The sequence below is a fragment of the Sphaerodactylus townsendi genome, linkage group LG06 (genome assembly GCF_021028975.2).
Source record: "Sphaerodactylus townsendi isolate TG3544 linkage group LG06, MPM_Stown_v2.3, whole genome shotgun sequence".
NCBI classification, from domain to species: domain Eukaryota; kingdom Metazoa; phylum Chordata; class Lepidosauria; order Squamata; family Sphaerodactylidae; genus Sphaerodactylus; species Sphaerodactylus townsendi.
Window position 1 is genome coordinate 31,496,776 of NC_059430.1, and position 17,330 is coordinate 31,514,105.

The following is a 17,330-nucleotide window of genomic DNA, read 5'->3' on the forward strand; positions in this document are numbered from 1 at the left end:
AGACCCAGGATCATATATCCCAGAACTTTTTTATCCCAGTTTCTCCCTTCACACGGCTTACCGTCAGCACGTTCAGGCTGGGAGGAAGAACTCCAGTGCATTATGCATGAGCCCCCGGTTTATTTTCATTTTCCACATGAACGTTTACATTTACGTCATTTATGTTGTTTGCGTACGTTTACATAGTTTATGTAGATTCCATTTTTCCGACGTTCTGATTGGCTGCAGCTAAGGGGCGTGGAGAGCAGGCGGCGCCGCCAGAAAAATAAACCGGCCCGTGTCTTCCCGTGGTGTTTGCATGGGCGCAGGATCAGCACGCTTTTCCAAAAGAACTGCCAATTTTATTGTTTTTTGACAGCCACAGGATAAGGCAAAATCTCTCGGGGTGGGCCCAATTTAGGCATAGAAGCCTTGCGGAATTCATGCCTAAACAGGGATGGTTCACTTCCTTATCCCAGGATATATTGGCCATGGGGAAAACGCCAGTATGACCACAAAATAGTGGCCAGGAATAATTTTGAAGGGGTGAGTTCAGGCAAACAGAGAATTGTGAAAACGTTTGCAAAACATTTTCAGGGGCTTGTGTGGGAATGGACCACAGCTGACTTTGGCTCATGCAACACAGCATAAGGTTTCTTATTTAGCAAACATTTGAGGAAAACACCTATTGTTGAAACTGAATTGGAACTGAATTTTCATTTGAGAGAAGGGTGTTCGGGGAGGGGCTTAGAAAGCAACACAGACAAGAAAAGCTGGTGCAGCTTGTGATTTATTGCAAAGCTGACATTAGCAGGAAAAGCCTCAGTGAGAACTGTTATTAGGAATGATCTAGGTATCATCTCAATTCCTGTCCTTTCGCTTCCAGGAAGGGCAGGGATAAGGTGTGTGGCGGAACACATTCCTTTCCAGGGGACAAAAGAGAGATCTCTCAGTAGTAACCTTTGCACTGGATAAACAAATACTTCTGAGAAAAGAACTCCAAGTTTTCCTTCCTGTGTGCAAGCAAAGTGGTCATCCAGATAAGACGTTGACTGTGAAGATTGGCATCTTTATGGTGAATTTGTTCTGGATCTACATCAGCAATGGTCACTAGGAACAGGAAAAGTCGTCACTTGAAAGCCCATGATCACATGGAGTCCCACTGCATCCAGGGTGGAATGTGAAATTCAACATAGGGATTTATTAATGACATTTTTACCCTTGCAGGCATCCATGGATGCTACAATAGTAAGACCATACTCAAAGCTTCATCCTGTCAACAACAGTGTGAGAGAAGTCAGGCTGCTAATGACCAGCCTAGGGTCACCTATCTTTCATGGTGAGTGGGTTCTTGAACCCGAACCTCCCTAAGTCAACAGATTAACCTTTACCCCCTACTGGATCTAGCAGTGATAAATATAATAGTTATCATGGTCTGTTGCTGTTATGTCATTGTCTCAGGCCTGCACACAAACAGTATTTTTATGGGACAGAAGGTAATATGGTAGAAACACTTGTGCCCATGGGATGCACTTTAATCTCTCTGCCTGGCTCCAGTTTTTGAAGCTCTGCAAAACCCCAGCAAAACTGCTCTCTCCTACATGGATCAATCCTCTTCTTCAGAGGGCCGGCTTTATATACTCTCCCGATCTATGACAGGTTGTGGAATTCTTTGACTAGGGAGGTCTACTTTACTCTTTCCTTATTGCTGCGTTTTAAACACCGACTCATTGAATATAACAAGAAAAAAACGACAACACAATGGATATACCTGTAAGAAAAGATGAAAATCAGGTCGAGGCTACGTGGTAATTAATCCCAAAAGAATAACAAAAATTGTCTGTCTCAAATTTATCATATACAATTGAACAAATTAATAGGCTACTGCACCTTTAAATGACTAGAGTTTGAGAACAGTATTATTACAAGACACAATAAGTCATCTCTCTCAACACTTACAAACACCAGTTGGTAGGACAAAGCAGCTACACTCTTGTGGCAAACTATCAACTGTCTGTATTTACACAAAGTTTCCCTCATCACTTTTGCCTTTTTTCCTGCCAAGTTTAAACCTGAACCCTCCCTGACTGTGACTTGACTATCTCTCCATAAAAGTGAAATAGAACAGTTTATGTGCTGTGAATTCATATGAGCCTCTCATGCGCCATTTTCAGTCATATACTAATGAAGGGTTTGTCAGGTCCTCAGTTTCCTAGGTTGGGTTGGGTTTGGGCAGGGGGGTGGGGAACAGAAAGAGAAACAAAGAAGGTTAAGCGAAACAGGAAGTGGGGGATCGTCTTAAGAAGCAATGCCATTGGTAATTCCTTGTATCAAAGTAGGTATCAGATTTAAGATAATAAATATAAGAGAGCTCTGCTAGATCAGACCAGTGACTCATCCAGTCCCACATCCTGTCTCATACAATTCCTCTGGGGCTCCAACAACAGGGTACTGAGGATGAGGCTTTCCCTTAATGTTGCCTCCTGGCACTGGAATTCAGAGATCGACTGCCTCTGAATGTAGAGGTTCCCTTTGGTCACTGTGGTTTCCAGATACTAGTAGATCTGGCATCCATGAATCTGTCCAATCCCCCTTTGCTTCATATGAGCAGCTGTCTATAGTGTAATATTAATTGTGTATTGTCAAGTTGCAACCTGTCTGAAACCATTAAGTTTTTAAGGCAAGAGATAAACCTTTGGGTTGTCATTGCTTTTCTCTGGTTATCAACATCCACACCAATGCTCCTTGAAGTTCTCCCATCCATGTATTAACCATGTCTCATCCTCCTAAATTTCTAAGCTCTGACAAGATTGAGCTAGTCAGGGATATTCAGATTGCTGTTTATATATACATGGTATTTATCAGCCAATTCCTAGCTCACACAGACCTTTGGGTGTCATACACCTTCCTGCCCTCTAGAGGGCAGAAGCCCACTGCTGCTTTATCATCTACCATGAACACAAATGGTAGCCATTTATGGGTTTTGCCCCTAATCCACCAGAACAGTCCCCCAATTAAACAAAGGGCTCCCATTGGTTTCTGTTACCAAAAACAAATATCTTCCATCAGTCATTATAATGGGCCTTTGCAATCTGCCAGTTTCTTGTGATCCAATAGAAATAAGTCTACCACTTTCTTTCAATTAAAGGAAAGCATTTTGATGCTTGTATAATCCTACAAAGCACTAAAAATAGTTAAGCTGGGTTGTGCATTTGTGATCAGATATCTGTTTGGGTTACATTCATGCCATGTTGGGTGGGGAGGCATTTGGTATACATACAATTTAGATCAGGTCTTGCATCTCTGAAAGCCCTTTGATAGTCTGGGAGTCTGTGTGGCTCCCCCTTCCCCCCTGCCCACCCTGGGTGCATGAATCCGATGCTTCTGAATTTAGAAGGTTATAGCTGTTCTCATCAGCCTCATGAAATGCAGCACAGATTCCTTCCTAAAGCCAACAGGGCAGCGGCTGCAAACAACAGATGTAAGCAGAGCTCCCATAACTGTCAATTTTCAGGGGGTTTGCATTGAGAGGAGAGGAGGTGCTCTCTTGATTGATTTGTCAGCCTTGTATATAAAGCAGAAAAATTCTTCTCTCCCCTGCTTATCATACTGGTCTGCATGCTCTCTACTGGACTTGTGGCTACGTGTTGTTTCATCTGAACACCAATTGGGGATAAAGAACAATTGAAACAATGCCAGAACCGACCAAAAAAGCTGGTAAGCTTAAGCCCACACTGTTTTATTTTTGAAAAAAAATTACATAGCTTCACAGAAAGCAGAACTCTCGCTTCAAACAAACTTGCAAGAATTCTTATTACACTGTTTTGCCAACATCTTATTTACACCAAATAAAAAATGATTTGAAACAATAATTTGATTGGCTGAGCAGTTCTGTTTCCCTGGAGAACTCTGGTTTTGACTGCATGCAAGATTGTGATTATAGTTCGATTTTCTAAAATTGTTTTTGTGGGTTATTCTCAAATTTGAACTTAAATAGTAATGGCGACGTTTTCCCCCTTGTTTTCAAAAGATGTGTTAGTCTTCTTTCTTGCAAGCAAATCAGTTGTCTGTTTGGTGCATTAGAAAGGGCAGGTGCATAGCTGCCGCTGATGCTGTTTGTCTTGGGTGTTCGCTAGTTCAAGGATAACCATGTCCACTACCTTTCTCAGTTTGGTTCAAATTCCAAGAGGACTCTGTGTTGAAAGAGAGAGATGCTGCATTTACTTTTGGACTCCATCCAAACTGTAGAGCAGGACGGCTATCCATTCCCAACAAAAATGTAACAGAACAAAGAGCATTTAGTGCAGCTCTCCCAAACAGATTATTCTAGGTTTTCAAACAAATATGTATCCACACTGCTCCTTAAGGAAGACAATCCAAAAACAACAGTAGTCGATTGAAACTGATTGTAATTGAAAGGTATTGTGGCTTATTTTTCCATTAGACCAGCACAACTGCTTCTAATCTTTCTAGAGAAACTGAATGCACAACTTTCCCACTTCAAAGCTGTCCTAGTTAAATCTGCCTTGTGACTGAACCCATTTCTTTTTATTGTACCTGCAATGGGCTAGACAACAAAATGCTAATCTTCTCATTGGAGAATGTTAATCTCATTTTCAGCTATTGTGCATGCTGACACAGAACTAAGTCCTTTACAGTGCAATCCTAAACCACATTATGTCTTTCTATGTGCTCTGAAGTCAGTGGGTTTAGAAGGGTGCAACTCTGCTTAAGATAGCACTGCCAATCTTTTTTTTCTGCCCATTGTCGTTGCCCTGTTACTGCTGCTCTATGTAAGACTGCTTTCTCCTTCTATGACTATAGGAGAAGTATGTGTACATCATATTTACACGGGTCCATGTGCAGCCAAATAAATGGTTTTAGGCATTGGTACAACTTGCAACCATAAAATCTCTCCTTGACTCATGTGGGAAACATGCATGGAACTATTTTTTTTTAACATGGAAGTGATATTTGCAGAGGTAACAAGCCTTGTATCTTGTTTGCTTTGAGATACTGGGAGCTGAAAGGAAGATATGTGAAAGAGCTACTAGCATTGTTTTCTTGTGATGGGTCTGTGCCTTGAGTGCCTTCATCCTTGGAGTACAACTCATACCCATATTTGGGGTCTGGAAAGAATATCACCTCAGGGCATATTGGATGGTGCTCTGTGGGGGTGTCACCTTGTCTAGTAGTGCGTAGCATGGATTTCTTGTTGAGTGTTTTACATGATGTGCCACAGAGTCATATTGGACTGCCTTGGTCTCTTCTTTCTGCTTGTTACATTCTGTCATTTGGATAACGTGCTAATCTCTGAGGGAGATAGTTTATGGGACACTGCTTGGGGCAGGGAATCACATGAGATGATTTCCTGATTTGAGATCTGAATTCTACATAATGCTCTTATGGACATTAGTTTTTCTGACTTGGAGGAACATCATAAGCTTTGGGCTGTTTTTTTTCCCTAGGAAACTTTTGTAATGAAGGTTTCTGAAGACAAACTTTATCCAATGTACTATTTATATGACCAGAGTCATTTCAAATTTTCACTGTGCTCTTCCTCTTGGTTTTGGCTATGTTCTCAGTCAGTGTAGTATAGTTTTTGAACGTCACACAATGGCCCCTTCCGCACACGCAAAATAATGCGTTTTCAAACCACTTTCACAACTGTTTGCAAGTGGATTTTGCCATTCCGCACAGCTTCAAAGAGCAGTGAAAGCAATTTGAAAGTGCATTATTCTGCATGTGCGGAATGACCCTAAGATTTGGAAACCCAGCTTCAAATCACCACAGCAATATGGAAGCTTGCTGGATGGTCTTGGGTCAGTTAAACATTCTCAGTCTACCCCAGTGGTGGGATTCAGTAGGTTTGCACCACTTCGACAGAACCGGTCGTTAAAATGGTGCTTGTATGCAACCAATTGTTAAATTATTTGAATCCCACCACCGGAACCGGTTGTTAAATTATTTGAATCCCACCACTGGTCGACCCTACCTCATGGGGATGTTGTGAGGATGAAAGGAAAAGAAGAGAATAATGTCAGCCAATTTGGCTCTCCACTGAGGAAAAAGGCAGGGTATAAATGAAGTAAATAAATACAGATCAATAAAAAATTGTCCAGTTGAGTTTTCTTCAGTATAAGGATTGAAATCTTAGCATGGGCATACTACAGTTCTTAGCACAGAATTGTATTGCCTCAGGGTTTCTCAAATGGCAGAATTTCAATCCAATGTAGATCAGAAGAAAAGAATTTACACATCATTTAAACTCTACAATACTAACATTCTTTAGTAGTACAGATTATGCATCAGGAGAAAAATGCTTTTACAATCACAAGTGGAATGGAGTATTTATTTGTGCTCCACTTTTCTCCTAATTTGAAGATTCAAAGTAGTTTACAACATCCTCCCATCTTGCATGTTACCCTCACAACAACCTTATGTGGTAGGTTAGCATAAACATGTGTGACTGTCTGAAGGTCATCCAATGAGTTCTCACGGCAGCATTAGGATTCAAACCTGGATCTCACAAGATCCTAGTCTCACATTCTAACCACTCAATATATTTGTGACTGACGAATCAGATAAATGCCAGTGGTAAATCTGCTATTGATTAAATTAGAATTGAAATGAAATCAGACTGTACCAATTGTGAAAATTCAGAATAACCCAATTGCACTGACTTCAAAAGTTTGTTTCAAATTCAGAATCTTGTTTAATAATTAATCAGCATCTCATTAGAAAATCTGCTTCAGCATCCATGGTTGGGGTTAATTTCATTGTCAGCCTTTAGATGTTAGTGCCGTCATTACATAAAATATAAATTGCTGCAGCAGTGAGGGAGATTCCGGGCACTTTAGACTCCATATCAGGCTGATCAAAGATGACCACAAGCATGTTACCATTATTCCGTAGGGGGAGATTTAATAAGTCATGCTTTTCTATTCCATGAAGTTCCTTCATTTATATGAATATGTATAGAGAAATTATACCACCAGATAGTCCTCTAGAGTGATACAGCTCTCTGGTCTGTAAAGATACAGGGTTAAGGGCCTTTCAGTAGGTTATTAGGACTTCAGCACTTCCAGATGGGATACTGCACCTTACAAGATTGAATCCAAGACAACTAGCATTGACAGGCTTCAAGGATCACTTTCCTTGCTGGCTCCGTGTAACGCCTGAAGACAATAATGAATGAAGTATCCTACCAAAAATAGCTGCCCCAAATGCACACATGACTATAAGAGTAATCCTACACCCAAACCACAGCCGACTCACCTTCTAAAGTATCTTATTTGTAATGCAATAGTTATACATATTTTTTATTTCATTTCTATTTGAGATAGCATCCAATTAGATAAGGTTTTTTTTTAATATGCAGATCATATGTATAGGATACCATTGCAAGTTACATCTTCCAACCTGCCTTCCATGCGCGCAAAAAAAAAATAAGCACTTCTGTGCATGGAACCCTCAATCATTCCATGGGTCTAGGAAATGCAAATTCAAAGCATACCTGATACATAGGCATGTTCCTCTCCTGATATCTGCACACAGGTCCTGTATTCATGGAGGGGGGGGGGGCAGCATATCTCAGAAGAACATGTATTATCTGATGTCATGGATATTTACTTCTGTACTCAGGTGCACATAGGTGCTATTCAACCTGGACCCTTGCCCTAAACCACATCCATTCATAAATCTACTGACCTGCAGGAAACACATTTTGGTTTGGAAACAATTACATAGGTGCTGTTCTGTCCTTCATCTATCATCTCATCACTCAGCACAATATGCAGCTTGGCAGACAGTACTTAAGAGATCACTGAGATAATTGATTCCCATCATTTCCCAAGAAGTGAAGAGCTCTGCAGTGTTACGTGTGTGCGTGTCATCAAGTCACTTTCAATTTATAGCAATGCTATCAATGACCTCCAAAATGTCCAGTCATTAATAGCCTTACTCAGGCCTCGCAAACTGAGGGCTGTGGCTTCCTTGACTGAATTGATCCATTTCATGTTGGGTCTTCCTCTTTTCCTGTTGCCTTCAACTTTTCCTAACTTTGACTAGTGTAGGGTGGAAAGCAGAGGTGGGATCCAGCAGGTTCTCACCAGTTCCCGAGAGTGGGTTACTAATTATTTGTGTGTGCTGAGAGAGGGTTACTAATCGGGTCCGCTTTTCCATCTCCACGCCCTTGCCTCCCCAAGAGGCATACTGCCTTTGAACATGAAGGTTCCATATAGCAATTGCGACTAATAATGTAACTTCCTGAACTGGGTTAATCCCTTTCAGGTACTGCAATTCATTGATTCTCAGTCTTTCGTACCTTTTATCTCACCAGTCTCTATCAAAGAACCTGTGTGTTTCACCATTGCTGTGTTCAGATTTGTGAGTTGGGGCATTTTCTATAATGTGATGATGATTTAGAAATGACCTGGTGCAAAAAAAATTTGGGGGGTTGTGGGGGGGTGGCTGCCCATGGGGGGGGGGGGACACATCCAACTCAGATTTTGCCCAGGGCTCAGGTTTGCCTCGGTATGCCTCTGCCCCCTTTGCTGAGGAAGGGCTGGCGAGGGAACCCGTTACTAAAATTTTTGGATCCCACCACTGGTGCAAAGTCCCAGATTGGGATATTCCTGGAGATTTGAAGGGCTGATCCTGAGAAAAGCAGGGTTTGAGGAGGGGAGGGGCCTCAACAAGGTTTAGTGCCATAGAGTGTGCCCTCCAAAGCAGCCATTTTCTCCCGGGGAACAGATCTCTGTAGCCAAGAGATCCCTTCTAATTCTGCAAGATCTCCAGGCCCTACCTAGGCACTTGCTAATAGGATCTCTGATCTTTTGATAGCAAGTGAATTCCTGACCAGTGAGTAAGTTTTGTGAAAGTAACCAAACAGCAATGCATGCATCTGACTAATGGATTCCTCTGCCTGATTCCTCTGTCAAGTGTAGAAAGTTTTCCTCAAGGTAGTGTCTATTTTTGGAATGAAAGAGTTGAGTGCTGATAGAAGGAAAGAACTGAGAAAGCCTTCCGATAAATCTTTCCAAGGTTGCAATCCTATGCATAGTTACTAGGAGGTAAAAACTGTTCTCTATATTACTCAGAATGAAGTGACATAGCAGAATTCTGCACTGTCTCATTTCAGACTTTCAACCAGTGGTGGGATTCAGCAGGTTCGCACCACTTCGGCAGAACCGGTTGTTAAAATGGTGCTGGTAAACAACCAGTTGTTAAATTATTTGAATCTCACAACTGCTTTCAACCTGCTTTGAGACTCAGTCATTGGTTAAAGCTGTTCTATTCTTTGGCTCAATCATCAGCTGAAAGGGAGACTGCAACCAAGAAATCAGGAGACTGCAAAAACTAGACCAGACCTCTAAGTATAAGGAACTATTGCTAGACACCAAGACTGCATTTCTCATTACTATGTGTGGAAGTGAAAGTTGGACAATGAAGAAATTTGTCAGGAAGAAAACAAATTCATTGGAAATGTAGTACTGAAGAAGAGTGTTACAGATACCATGAACTTCCAAAAAGACAAATAAGTGGATTATAGATCAAGCCTGAGTTCTCTTTAGTAGCTAAAGCGACTAAATTGAGGCTATTGTGGGCTTTTTCCACACAAATCACTTACAACCTTTCCAGGATGATAATGAAATGTTTCCTCCATGGAGTTCTGTACTAGTGTCCCTGTTTGGTCATGGAAGAAGTTTTTTCTCTGTTATTTCTGAAAACACTTTTACAGTGATTTTTTTTTGCTGAAATGTTTTCAAGCTAGTTTCCCTCACATTGTGAATCTATTTGAAATGTTCTTTCTTTCCTGCCAAAATGGCAGGCTGCTATCGATACCCCCATGTGGTCACCCAATCTCCACTTCAGTGCTTGCTCCACCATTTTTTGTCCCTCACCTTGCCGCTTCACCCAGTGGTGGGATCCAAAAATTTTAATAACAGGTTCTGATGGTGGTGGGATTCAAACAGTGGCGCCGCCACACATATGCACCTCCAGTCCCTATTGGGCAAGGAGGCTGCTTTAGTAACCCCTTCTCAGCACTCAGAAAAAAATAGTAACCACTTCTAGAGAAGTGGTGAGAACTGGTTGGATCCCACCTCTGGCTTCACCCCTCTCCTCTTAATTTCTACTTTCTTGCCTTTTTCCTTTTCCTTTTGTTTTTTGGGACCATTGAATCAGCAGAGCTATGAATCATCACTGCAGTGCATGTGTGAAAAAAAGGGGGGGGAGTGACCACCAGGAAACAATGTTTGGAGGAGGGGAGTGCAGACATACTTAGTTGTAAACGATGGGACTGAAAACTCCTTGGAAATGCGGTTACTGCTGTGTGCGGAAAAGGGTGCACTTTGGTCACATCATAAGAACGCAAGACTCACATGAAAATGCAACGTGAAAAGTTGAAGGCATTGGGAAAAGAAATGTTGGAATTAGGAAAAGACATATTGACTCAATATAGGAAGCAATCGTCCTCAGTTTGCAAGACCGGAGCAAGGATGTCAGTGGTAGGACGTTTTGGAATTATTAATTCATAGGATTGCTGTCAGAAGTGTCTTGGCACTGTTGGCACTGTATAACAGACATAACCATCCTCACCTGCAGTAGTACAGTCCAAATATTGTTTGGGCTGCATAAGGAGGTTCCAGAGGAATTGTCAATCAGAGGGAGGGCTCTAATGGCTCTTGACAGCCCACCCATGAAGACTCTTCCACACAGCAGGCAACACTGTCAAAAGCAAGGTCCTGGTCATGCATACAGAATCTATGCACACATTCATAGTATTCCCATTCCCCTCTGAGAACATACACTGCACACACTTTTTGAACATCTGTACACTGTTTGAATGTAAGAACAATCAACCAAAGGCTCCCCTGCACATACTCTGGTCAAATAAATGGGATGGCGTCCTTCATTTCAGCACAGATAGGTTTATTGTTCTTCTTAGGTGTCACTATGCTAAACAATCATATCTACAAAGCCCAGCTTGTCTTGCCTTTGTATTTAAAAAAGGGAATCTTCTTTAATCCCAGGAAAAAAAGGTTTCAAAGTGTCCTGTGTTTCTTGAGGCAGTATCTACACCCCCCCCCCCCGATAAGGTCATTTGTGTGCCCCCCCCCCCCCCACACACATACCAGCTCCAGCACCACAGAACTCATGAGCTCAGATGTTCAGGAACTACAATTTCCATCAGCCCTTACCAGCATGGCCAATTGGCCATGCTGACAGAGGCTGATGGGAATTGTAGTTCCTGAACATCTGGAGAGCCGCAGGTTCCCTACCCCTGATCTAGCCCAATCTTTCTGTAAGGATCTCCAAGAGGTTATATGTAGGCCTCTTCTCTCTGCTTTATCCTCACAACAACCTGCAAAACAGTCTGAGAGAGAACAACTGGTCATTGGCTATGGCTTTTAGCCTCCCCAATCTGGCACTCTCAACCACTACACCACACTGGCTTACAACTGTATTTAAAAATCTCTCTCTGAAAAGAAGGAAACAAACAGGGTCTGTTTGGCTATCTACCCTGCATTGATACCATTGTAGAAAGAATGCTTGAAGTTTGCTATGAAGCAGCCTCTGCTACTTCCAAAGCCTATTTTCACATCTAGCTCCCACGCTTCCTCCTAGGATATCAGATTAAGTTTGACCTTCAACATCCACCTCTTCAGTTTTTTCTGCATAGTCATTCTTCTTAGTCTGCTCAAAAACGAATACCATGAACAACACACTCATAAGAAATTTGAGATGTTTCACATTAGGTTTTTTTACAGAATTGGTACAAGTAAGGCCAATGTAACTGCAAGCTTCATTTTAACGAAAACAAACAAACCAACTAACAACAACAGGACATTTCTAGACCCCCTTAGTAGAGCTACTCTAAGTGCTTCCAGAAGCTTGTGATTTCAGTAGATTTTTGTCTACTGTTCACTGTGTAGTAACTCCACCCCACATCCCATATCACACTGCAAATGGAAGACTTTCTGTTGCAGATACAGGACATCTAGATTACTGCAAGAGCTGTTGTAAGGTTCCCCATCACAGACATCAAAAGAGAACTCAAAGGGAGTAATGATAATCTTTATTGAAGTTCTATGAAGTGTTGGTAACCATAATTCTCTATAGCCAGATCTAAAGAAGCATAGCAAGCATAAGGTTTGAACTACCCCTTCCCCCGTCTAGGTAACTGACAAAGGCATGGCCTTATTAGCTGTTATCTAGTACCATTCTAGTTAGTTACAGACAGAGCACATGATTCCCTCTAACTCTAAAAGCTCACAAATGTGCTTTGCTGCATGGTGTGGGTCTATGGTTCCAGCAGTGGAAGCCCAAATTTCCACTGACTGAACAAGCATGGTTTTCTGGATTATTTGGTCAGATCCCCTGGGAAAAAAAATGCCTGTTTTGAAGATGCCACAGAATTATACACCATGGAAGCCCCTCTATTCCCAAAACCTCTCCAGTCTCCATCCTCAAAATCTCCACAAATTTCCCAACTCAGAGTTGGCAGCCCTATCTTCAAACTACTTCCTTGCTGAACCCAAAGAGTATAGTTGCCATTTCTGCTTGGGAAATTCCTGTATATTTGGGGGATGGTGCCTGGAGAGGATAGAGTTTAGGGAGAGAAGGGAATCTTTCTGAACTCCAATGCGACAGAGTTCACCATTCAAAGCTACAACTTTTTACAGGAGAGTTCATCTCTATAGTCTGATGATCTCCTGTAATTCCAGAACTGCAGGCTCGACCCTGAGGTTGCCAAGGAGGCAGTTTTGAAGTAAAAATTTATTTCTTGGTAGAATACATTAGACTTATCCCATAGCAAGTAATTAACTACTTTGAACAAATAAAGACCAGAGATTTGGAGGAAAACAAAGCAGCTGTTAAAAACTAAAGGGAGAAGTGGGGAGGAAGAGTACATTCACAATAGTAGTCCTGTGGATTAAATCAATTTAACTGCCGATGTAAATATTCCCTTAGTTGCAGCCTAAAAGGAAAGAAATTATTTCCAGAGAGAGAATGCTCTTATTTTTGTCAGAAGTTGCCTTACACTATAGAGTACCTACCCAGGATATGTATATTAGTCTAAACGGCAATACAAACTTTACTTTCAGTACACTAGAGGGTGCTCTGTACATACAGAACAATGATTCACATAAGTGGTCTTTTCCCCAACCTATTGCACTGAAAGATAACCAGCCAAGTCTTTCCCTTTGCAAGGCCTAAAAATATTGCTTAAATTTTATATTTACATGACGAAATGCACTATCCTTCTGTTACACTGTAATCTAATCGAACTATTAAATGTTAAGATCTATGCTTTAATTATGAAGGTAACAGTACCCTAGTTATATTTTGTATTGAGATGATAAGAAAAGATGAATCATCCCACAAGCTAACATTGTTCTTAGGAGATTTATGCACAGTGTAGCAAAATAATCAGATAAGACAAGGAAATGTTGGATTGGGATGAAACTTAATATTTGAGGATGCACAACAAAATGTGTTTGACAGTGAGGATAAGGGAAAAGAGCAAAATCTGTCATTTGCTTGTTCTGTAAGTCAGAAATATCCCTCCCTCCCTCTGACTCTCTCTGGCCATATTAATATTTCCATCATGTTCAGGACATGTGCAGATGAAGCACAATATTTTTAGCCCGATGGTTACTTTAATTTTGGAAAGTATGATGCTTCTGTACAGTTTCCTTAAAAGAGAGTCCTGTCGGTGTTAACTCAACAAAAAGCAAAATTCTAGTGATCATTTGCAAGTGAATTTGCCATTTCTCAAAGTAAAACCCAGTTGCAAAGTGCATTGGAAGTGAAATGAAACTGCATTGTTCAGTGTTTGGGAAAGCACCCTATTAAAAGCCCTCTCTCTTTCCACCGTGCTATTATTTCATATATAATATGTTGGGTGTTCTGCCATTTTCTATTTTTACACCTAGACTTTCCTGGCTTGAGCTTTATTGACATTTTATCAACTTTAGTGGCAGCTGAAGAGGTCCATCATGATTCAATGAGGAAAACTTCCCTCCCATGGTGGAATGCTCCGTCAGGCATTCAAGCATAAGGATTTGCTCCTGAGTAAAGTCCCTCACAGTGCCTAGCCAGAGAGCCTTATAAGGCAGCTGAACAGTAGAGAATGGCATCTGGGGACTCCATGGGGCATGCTGCATCAGGACAGAGCAGAATAGTTGGGGCAGTTGGGAGAAGTTCTTGGCAGACAAGCATAACCTGAAAGTGAATAGCAGTGCCATTTCTAGGTTTTTCCGTGGACTGGGGCTTGAGAAAGAGGGCAAGGCTAACTGCTCCTTCTGTTTAGTCATGTTGCTGCTCACTCAAAGAAGCTACCACCTACATTTGCTAATAGATGTGGAGAGAAAAATATCTTGGCCTTTTGATAGAGGCTCAATGTTAGAATTGCCAAGTGGGGCCTGGAGCACTCTTGGAGTTACAGCTGATCTCCAGACTACAGAATGCAGTTCTGAGGGGAAGAGGGATGGCAGCTTAAGAGAGTTGCCCCAATTATTCCTTTCACAGTGACAGGCATCACCTCCAAATCTCCAGGAATTCCACAAACCAAAGTTGGCAATCCTTAATGTGTGAAAATGGACAGTTGAAGTATTCCATGCCATGGAGGTAAAGACAGAGGTGGGATCCAGCAGGTTCTCACAGGTTCCCGAGAGTAGGTTACTAATTATTTGTGTGTGCTGAGAGGGGGTTACTAATTGGTGATTTTGCCACGTGATTTTTGCCTTAGTTATGCCCCTCCTCTCAGCAGTAGTGCGCAGAACTTGAAGCAGTCTAGCAGAAGGTGCACTGGCATGCGTGGCAGCCTGCGCTTGTGTGCATTTGTTTCCTGCCCAAGGACCTGTGCAGCAGCTGCTTCCTTGCCACAGCCCCGCCCCGGAGTGCCCCGCCCCCAGAATGCCTGACCACGCCCCCGTCGTGCTCCGTCCAGCCCCATTGGTGCTACGCCACAGTTTGAATCCCACCACCATGGGAACCTGTTACTAAAATTTTTGGATCCCACCACTGGGTAAAGAACATTATCTGGTAATAGGACTGCCAACCTCCAGGTGGTGGCTGAAGAGCATCCACTTTTACAACTGATCTCCAGGCAACAGAGATCAGTTCACCTGGAGAAAATGGCTGCTTTGTAAGGTAAACTCTATGACATTATACCCATTGAAGTCCTTCCTCTCCCCAAGCTCCAGCCTGGGTTCACCCTCAAAGTCTCCAGGTATTTCCAAACCCAGAGCTGGCAATCCTACCTGATAAATAATAGCCAACTAAGCCTCTATGAAAGGGACAGGATCATTTTTTTCCTGGTTTATTGGGAGTCCTAATACCACCACCTTCACATATGGGCTTTCTCACTTATTGGGTTGCCAGCTACCTGGTATAAAAATGTCTTGTTCCTTTAATAGCAGCTCAATGGTATATGATTTACCAGCTGATTTTACTTACCACCATCCCTTGGAAAGCTTCTCTGCCCATTTCCACACATTAAGTCTCTGTTAAAGGGGCAGGATATTTTTATCCAGGCCTGTGGCAGTGCTATTAAGGTATTGTAAGTGATGATGTTTCTCTGTGATCCCTTTATTCCCTCACAAGTCTCTTTTCTATGTTACTGCCTTTGGGGGTTTCTTCTGTTCTCAACACATCTTTGTAGATTCTTCACTTGGAGGGTAAAGCCTCTTTCAGTTCAAAATCTCCTAATTGAGTTACCAAATGTTACCCTCAATCAAGCAGGAAGGCAATAAACATAGTAGGAAGTCCTCTTTATTGCAATAAAGACTATCCTTTTTCTGGGGGCAGGGGTGACCCCCGCCTTAGACTTGCTGCCGACCCCCACCTTGGTCCCACTGCTGGCCCACAGGCACCCCCCTTCACTCAGCAGGGCTGGTTGGTGAGCAAGCCAGGGATCAGGCCAGCAGTGGCAGCAGCAACCACAGCCACCAGCAGGCCTGGAGCAGGAGCCCTAGCCCCAGCCCCAGTTGGCCTGAAGCCGGCAAGCAAGGCTCTGGCACGGAGTGAGCTCCTTGCAACTAGCAAGGCCCTGGCATGCAGCAAGCCGCCGGCAGCCGCATAGGGTAGGCTGAAGGAGAGTGAGCACCTGCAGGCCTGCTGGAAGCCGGGCCGGGGCCCGGGGCAATTGAAGGGAGGCAAGAGCTGACACTGGTTGGAGGAGTGGGTAACATGGGCAAGCTAGGAGGAGGGAGAGGTAAAAGGAAGGTAGAAGGGAAGATAGGTGTGTGTGGGGGGGGGAGAGAAGTGGCAGAGAGAGAGAGCTAGTTGAAGGCAGGAAGGAGGAGGGTAGCAGAGGAGTGGAGGACAAAGGAGGTGGTGTCTCCACAGAAGAGTGAAGGGACAGATGGAGGCTGAGGGAGGGGACAGGTGGAGGCTGAGGGAGGGGGTGTCTCCACAGAAGAATGGTGAGGAGGCACGGAGACTACAGAGAGCTGGCCTCTCAGTCAAGCTGCGGTTGAAGAGACTGAGCTGCATTGACTACTCCCTGGACACCAGGAGCGAGGTCGGGAGTGTCATCACCCAGGATAGGGAAGGTGGGACGCACAGGGGCTCCCCCCAGAGGTCCTCCAGAGAGAGCGGGACACCTTTTCTACTGTCCACAAATTGATATTTGGCATTTTTCCCCCAACAATAGTAAACACCAACTCTTATTTCTTGAAAAAATACTACAAAAACAACATCTACAGATAACACCAGTAAAACAGTCTTCTTCTTCCTTTAGGTAGTGTGCTTCTTCCTTTATGTCATGTGTCACTTGGTTATTTTGTGAAGAAGTCATATCTATGAACACAGGACTACAGCTGAATACTTTTCTTACAAGCAGGCAGCAACTGTAAAGAAGAGAAATAGCAAGGCCAGGAGGCCAGCAGTGGCTTGGAATCGGGGATCCTGCTGCATGCAGGGAACTTGTGAAGTTCAGGACTTTGTCTGACGCCCTATAAGGCCATCCTCAGCTGCCTGACTTGGCTAATAGCCTTTTTAGATTTGGGTAATGGGAGTTGTATGTGTGTGGGGTTTTTTTTTTAACTGGGTTTCCTCAGAAGGACAGCCAAGGGCCATTCACAGTTGGTAGATTATAATCAATGTCAAATGTAGTGTTAGAGAAGAGCCCAGTTGCTGCTCTAGCTGATATCTGACTGGTTCCAGCCAGAGGCCTTTGTCTAGTAAAATCCTTCATATGGAACCCAGCTCTTTACCAATAATTACCTCCATTGACCCAAGACATCCTCTGTTTTGGGGTTCTTGTAAAATCATTGGCCCAATTCAATTTTAGGATAAATCAAGACCTTTTTTAGAAAGCCTTTCTTATGTCTAGAATA

General features: G+C 42.8%; 1 protein-coding gene across 1 annotated transcript in view; it reads left to right on the forward strand.

Annotated features, from left to right (window-relative positions):
- Positions 1 to 3,500: 3,500 nt before the first annotated feature.
- MYBPC1 (myosin binding protein C1) overlaps positions 3,501 to 17,330 on the forward strand; it is a 98,645-nt gene continuing 84,815 nt past the window's right edge. Inside the window, 1 exon segment of the mRNA XM_048501523.1 lies at positions 3,501 to 3,696. Coding sequence (XP_048357480.1) covers positions 3,672 to 3,696 — 25 coding nt within the window. The 5' untranslated portion in view covers positions 3,501 to 3,671.